The sequence below is a fragment of the Protomyctophum parallelum genome, assembly GCF_964188405.1.
Source record: "Protomyctophum parallelum genome assembly, chromosome: 20".
In the NCBI taxonomy this organism is placed as follows: Eukaryota; Metazoa; Chordata; class Actinopteri; order Myctophiformes; family Myctophidae; genus Protomyctophum; species Protomyctophum parallelum.
Window position 1 is genome coordinate 35567082 of NC_139718.1, and position 7268 is coordinate 35574349.

The 7268-nt window shown below is 43.4% G+C and overlaps 1 protein-coding gene across 1 annotated transcript in view; it reads left to right on the top strand.

Annotated features, from left to right (window-relative positions):
* Positions 1-6668, top strand: part of LOC310877752 (CD109 antigen-like) — a gene marked incomplete at its 3' end in the record, with an annotated part of 30458 nt that extends 23790 nt beyond the window's left edge. Inside the window, exons 24-25 of the mRNA XM_083791701.1 lie at positions 590-771; positions 6522-6668. Coding sequence (XP_083647827.1) covers positions 590-771; positions 6522-6668 — 329 coding nt within the window. The remainder of the gene's footprint in view (positions 1-589; positions 772-6521) is intronic.
* Positions 6669-7268: the final 600 nt, after the last annotated feature.

Here is a 7268-nt window from a genome sequence, read left to right on the forward strand (position 1 = left end):
CCACATCCACTCCAACCACTGCTGATGTGCTATTTATGTTGTAATAACATACTCTATCATTCTGATTGATTAAATGACATCCTGGATTGAGGCTTTTACTCAGTTTACAATGTAACCACAACCAAATTGCAATCTGGAAATCCATTTTGTAAAAAAGAAAGAATGAAAGAAAAATGTCTTGAGAGATTATTTGTAACCAATGTTATGCTGCATCCACACGGGCAGATGCAAAGATACAGTCTACCTTTAATTTTCAATGGAAGCCGCACCGATACAAAGATACAGTCTACCATTCATTTTCAATGGAAGCCGCAGCCATACAAAGATACAGTCTACCATTCATTTTCAATGGGGGGTCAAATATCTCACAACGGGTAAGGGCTAGTGTATGCAATACAAAGGTTTGAACTAGCTGACACTGTATACAGTAAGTTCTATGTATCGTCGATTCCTCACTCATGGTTGTGTACTATGTACATCTCAGTGATGAAATTCCCCGAAACTCACGAAGCTAATGTCTTTTGCAATGTCCTTGATACGGTATCGCCAGTGTTATGTAACGTAACGTAACATTTTCACCCTCACCCAGGGAGAAGAACAATAAGGACGTACAATTCGGACGTCATGCAGAACCTGCGGGCTTGCTCCTTCTGCGGTGCCAACTGTAATAGCTGTAGGTCCGGCCCGGGCCTGAGCGCCGCCTCCTCCTCCATTTATTCATCTCAGTCCAGGACCAGCTCCGCCTTCAGCTTGGGAGGCCTCGTCGTCGCTGTCGCTGCTTTTTTACTGTAGCCTCATGAATGATACAGCGTTGCCAGAGTTTGGAAGAGCAAAGTTTCCAGGTCCAAGCCCAAAAAGAAGCCACTACTAAGCCAAATGAGGACAACGCTCAACGTTGTTGTGAGCTTGTAGATCGGCTATTTTTCTAAAAGTCATTCAATAAAATGTGGAATATTTGGACGATTTTTTAAACATTCTAACGCAAATCTGGTACAGAAGGGGGACAAAAGGATATTAGTTTGGGGTCATATGACATGAAAATATTTGAGAATCACTGGTTTAAATATTAAGACAACTTTACAGATAAAACAAGCCCAATGGCGCTTATAATATGCGCTTATAATGGCAACACTGCTCATGACACAGGACAAAAGCAAATAGAGTGTGACAGAAATATATTTCTATGATGATATTTGATCCGACCAGAAATGGAGGAATGGCTAATGTATTGTATGAGTGTATTTTTTATTTTATTTTCTAAGTCGAATGTGTTTTCTTTATATTGTTTGTACATGAGATGTTTAGAGTTTTGTAAGCTTGTTATGAGCATTTGTACCTGTCGTAGACATGCACAGAGCAAGTTTAGTCAGGGAACCTCAGTGCAGTTGCTGCCGGCCGTTAATTGGGCCGCCTCAGCATCATGCACTCATCCACATGATTCACTCAGCCAATCACACACTCACTCCATCTTCATACCGGCTACTTTAACCGGAGGTTTGCATTTCTCCTCCTGCTTCCTTCCTTGCTGCTGTGTATCAGCGTGCTGCTGTATACAAACCTGCTGCTCACCCACCTCCAACCCCAGCTACCACCTGTCGTTTTGGATCTACTGTTTAGGTACGGGGGATTCAGAGTCCCTATGGTCGGGACTGATGCGCTTGATCTGAGTACCTAAAAAGCAGATCCAATACATCGCCAAACCATAATAAATGTATTGCTCATCTTATATTCAATAAATATATATTCCATCCATTCTTGAGTTGTCCTGACTGAATTGTACATGTGTGACCTCTAGTACTCTCCGCACAACGTGGTGGATATTTGTTGGATGGATGAATGGGAATTGGTAGCCACTGTCTCGCTCGCTCGAATATTATGGCATGGTCTTTTGTTCTGTTTCTTTATATATTTCATTTCATCAGTGTACGCTGGTTTCAGTAATCTTGTTCTCACTGTTAAGATGTTCCACCGTCCTGCACTATCAGTGCTGTTACATTCCCGAATCCCAAGATATTAATGACTTGATGAAGAACTTTCTACATAGCGACCACTTTGGGTACTTTTAAAGTAGGCCTACATTTTGATGCCGATACTTTTGTACTTTTAACTCAAGTACATTTTGAATTCCGGACTTTTACTTAATGTAAATGTAATGTAATGCATTTCTGCATTGCCGTATTGATACTTTTACTTAAGTACAATAAAGTGTGAGTACTTTTTGTGAGTACTTTTTTATGCAGTGCCAGTTCCACACGTGTCCCCTGGTCGTCCTCTTGGAGGAGACGTGCATAGCTGCCTGAAGCAATATAAAGGCTGAGTATTAAGATTTATACTTCCGCCTCTAGCGGTCCACGGCACGTCCTATGTTGGCTGCAAGTGTCTTGACTGCATGACTCCTGGGTTTTAAATGTGTTTTGTCTCAAGTTGATGTATAGCAGCAGGCCTGGAAGCATCTGGACATAACTCTGTCTTTAAATCGCACACGATGAGCAGTACTTGTTTTGAGGTCATTCTGGGTGAGATGAAGCCATCCGTTGTAATGTTATTTAGTGCCAACCGAATGCAAGCTGACCGTTGTGGGTCAGCCTGGCTGTGCTGGGGGGGCGGGGGGTTAAACGTATGTTATTTATCATCACCAGATTCAGAACAAGTTTGATGTCACTGATGCATTGTGCAATCAGAACGTATTTTTATTATTTTAATGCTTATTCAGAGGAATGGCTCAAGCTTCTGTGCAATTTGTTATTTTATTTTTCAGCAGTGTTCACCTCTGATTTAATTCAAATTCCAACGTGTTGGGATTCAACACTGGCAATTCATTTTGTTATACTTTGAGCATTCATTTGGCAGTTCCTTGGGGGTTAGGGGACATGGAAAAAGGTGTGTGTGTGTGTGTATATATATATATATATATATATATATATATATATATATATGACCTCATTGGAAATTTACATTTGGTTACATTCGTGTACACTCTCAGAGTTAGGTGGTTATAGGTAGATAGAGTATTTGTTCAGTGACATAAGACCATAATGGAAACCTTTTTGTGTTATCCTTTAGCGGCCTCACTGGCTGACTGGTCTGACTGTACCTCGGGCTGTACATTTCTGACTAGTAAAGTATTCAATCAATCAAAAAGACAGGGATCTCCCCATCTCTCCAGCGTCTCCAGCTTCAATAAATTGCAAAAAACTAAAATAATAATTGACATGGGTTGCAAATTCCAGTGATCAGGTGAGAGTACAGTATGTATATACTGTTCCAATTACGCAATAACATTGGAATTCCAACCTGAAAATAAATGTTCTGTTTAATACAGAGTTGCAGAGACCCCTGCAGCTGTTACCTGGCAAACACATATAATGCTATCAGAATATAGAGCTATTTAACACTTGTTTTTAAAACAAAAAGAGAATCACAGTACAGTGACCTGGCTGTGATGCCATCAGTGCCACCAATGGGTTGGTATGGTATGCCCACAGCTGTGACTGAGCGGGACTGGAATGCCACCCCTTCTTGTTCTGCCTGTGTGTCTCTCGCCCTGCCGTTACCCGGCCTGACTGATGTTCACACACAAACACTGTGACCACACACGTGACAGCCACATGCACAGGGCCCGTGGGAATTTAAGCAACATCAAGGGAAGGAGAACACACACGCGCACGTGTGCACACGCACGTGCACGCACTCACACAGATCCATCACTGGACATTTTAAACATGTCTATCCATTGTGTATACATCTTACTTTTTATTTTATTTTTGCCACACCAGTGATCATCCCCTCTAGCCCACAGCATAATGCCCAGACACACGCTTTCCAGCTAAACTGTACAATGGGTCTTTTTGTTTCATGTTTTGTGGTAATTACTCACTTGTCCAGTGTATACAGTCAGTACAGCAGCTGTCAACTCAAAGCTATATAATTTTTTTTTTTTAACTTAAAAAAGAGGAAATCCTGTACTGTCAGTTTCAGGACACTAGATGGCAGACTTGGCATCCTCTTTGTAGCTCTTCTGATACCAAATTTAAAGAGGCTAATTGTCGGAAGTAGAGTTGGCCTACATACTAGTATGTTATTGTATGAGATATTTGTGTGTCTAAATAAAGGACATTTTAGGATTTTATTTTTTAATTATTATAATATATATTTTTTTTGTGGTGATAATATGACACCACATTGTGTCCGAAAATAGCAAATCTACAAGCTTACAACACATTGATTGATTGCAAATGTTATTATAAGAATTATTTTCAGTTCAGATAAAGCACTATTAGACTTGTTTACATAAGGGCCCTCGATTTTCAATTCATCAAGACGTTCAAAGACATACAATAATATACACTTCTATGCAAAAGAAGAAATCCTCATGTACACGGTTAGAGAAAAGGGAAGACGTGTACAGTATAGAAATATGGGGAGGGGGGGGGGGACAGCAGAGCTTCTCGATGGTCAAATTGTGCTGTGATGACACCATGTGTTCAGAGAGCCATTTGTTGACTTGGACCTAAATGGCACCTCGTTAACATAATGGAGGCTGACCCTGCACTGGCAAGGAAGGATCTTGTCACAGGTCAAGCTCCCTAAACAAATTGCGTGTCAGAGGTCATGTCACGGTCGTGGAAGTCTTTGCAAAGTGCCATGTCGCCTGTGCTGTGTTATGGTCCGGAGGTGTTAACAATGGATTCCTGGAGGACGTTAATCACAAACCAACCAACACAAACCAACCAACTGTAGGCTAGTGACTCCAAGAACCATCCCTATCTGTGCGCAAACATTCTGTGACAATAGCAGATCAACAAGCTTACAATGCAACTTGTTGTGAGCTTGTATGCCAGCTATTTTGGTGAAGATAATTAGTGTAGAGGGGGGGGGGGGAGTGTGTGTGTGTGTGTGTGTGTGTGTGTGTGTGTGTGTGTGTGTGTGTGTGTGTGTGTGTGTGTGTGTGTGTGTGTGCGTGCGTGCGTGCGTGCGTGCGTGCGTGCGTGCGTGCGTGCGTGCGTGCGAGCGTGCGTGCGTGCGTGCGTGTGTGTATGTGCGTGCGTGAATGATGACATTTGGCCATGTAATAATGGTGATTTATGAAAGAATGGAAAGGGTTTTGGTAGAGTAGGCCCTATGATGTGCTGTATAGGCTCTGATCTTAAAAACAGTAAATATGACCCTCCTCAGCTGAACTGCACAGCAGCTTTTGTAAAGAGGCCACAGTCAGTCTTTGCAAAGAACTGCCAGCCTGCATGTCCTGCCATGCTTCTGCCATTTGGTTGTAAACAGCATCCTACAGTCAAACAGGAGGATGTGCATAAATCACGCCTCCTTGTCTGCTACGACAGACATTTCTGGAGTTTTCGGATCATAACCACGTCAATGATGTTGACCGTCCGCCACTCATAAACTGGAACCATTGAGCCTAGTAGTGACATTCATTGATATTCAATAACGTCAAAGTCACTCCGAGAGGACAACGTTGGCTAAGCAACTGTCACCAAGGAGATGCGGCAGAGGGGATAAACAAAGACAAGCGCGTGATAAATTTATTGCTCCCCTCCGCTGATCGCAGCCATTATAGCAACATGGAATATTGTTGTTGGACACGTGCTGACACCAGTGGAGATGAATGGTGTGTTGTGTTCAGCTCAGTAAAAATCCAGTTGCCGGAACAGCATTTTGGGAAGCAGAGGGGATTTTGAAGATTTCTTTCCCCCTGCTTTTCGTTAGAAATAGACGTATTACCTAAGAGTTTCTGAAGGGACGTGTGTTGAATGGGCAGTACCAAAAACCGCTGCTGTTCTGAAAAGTCTTTCACTTTTCCTGATTGAGAATAAAGTCTTTGACATGAAAGCACATGCAGTTATTTCAACTCCAGAGTGCACAAGAGTGCACCAAAGGGCCCATTTGGTTCAATTTGGTCCATTTGGCACCATCAGAGAGTGGATATATTAACACTGGAGGATTTGATTGTGTATACAATCGCCACGGTTCTCTGTGCTCTATATCGCAAAACATACAGTTACATAAAGCAAATACTTTTAATTTTGCATTCTGGGCCCCGGGGCCGCTCCATGTCGGGTCATGTGGTCAGGTCGCTCCCTCTGCAGAAAGCCCACCACATTTTGATGCAGCATTTTGGTCATAATAGAAAAAGGGGGAAAAAAAGTCCAAACACAGGCAGAATATTTCTCCCTGTGGGCCCGATTCCATTTGACATCAGTAGGAAAGAATTACCATCACGCCAAACAACCACATCATATGGAAACCCAATCCAGTCCAAATGACAGGGAAACGGGAGGTTTCGGGGGTGGTAGCAGCAACAACAGAGATGATGATGTGAATTGATGATGGGTGCATGTGGGGGGAAAAAAACATCATCTCCTTAATGATACAACCTACGGTAAATGTCTCCCTGTGTCTGTGATCAAGGGGAGGATGATGCGTTTTGTTTGGCAGGGCAGGCTTGTATAGTCGGAGGTGGCGAGTCATGGAAAACTCCCCGTGTGCTCCCATCATATCCCACCCAGGCCGACTGTGTATTTACACAACCCCCCGGTGACCCCTGTGCCGGGCCGGCTCAGACGGAGCCCACGCTGAGGGGGTTGCAGGACAACAACGGAAAAGCTGGAGTTCCCATTCGTTGTCGTCGTCGTCGTTGGGGAAACCGTCGCTGATCTTATCATGACGATGACACAATGTTTCTATAGTTTGAGGTTTCAAGGAGTCTGGAAAAAAACGCTGTGTCACCATAGTGTAGACTGTGTGTATGTTTGTGTAGTAGGCCCCTGCGTTGTTTTTACAGTATGCACTCACATGCACAAGTATCCATGCCCAGGAGGAGTGAGAGTGTAATCAGTCTGTCTGTGTGATTCAGGACTCTGCTCACACCTGGGGCTCCTCCCAGGGCGTCTAGGTGCCTCAATTGTTATTTGTTACCCACGCCCATGGCGAGGGTACGTGTCCACGCATGCATATCTAAATATATCTGTAAGTCCCTGTCCACACAGGACTTTACTCTGAGCAGGACTAAAGTCATATTATGAGCCCCATTGAGACATTATTACCAGGCAGATTTCCGGGCTTTCTTTGCACCCCCTCCATTCTCCCACCTCAATGGGTTTACAGCTGGCTTGTTGTATACTTTGATTGCCTGCAATATACTGTATGTTTGCAAAGTGTGAGTGCACCCCCCCCCTCCCCTCCCCCCTTCCCAGAGAAAGGCCACATGAACTCCTTTCAAGCCCATGTTGCCTTTTTAGCGCAACAGAATAACG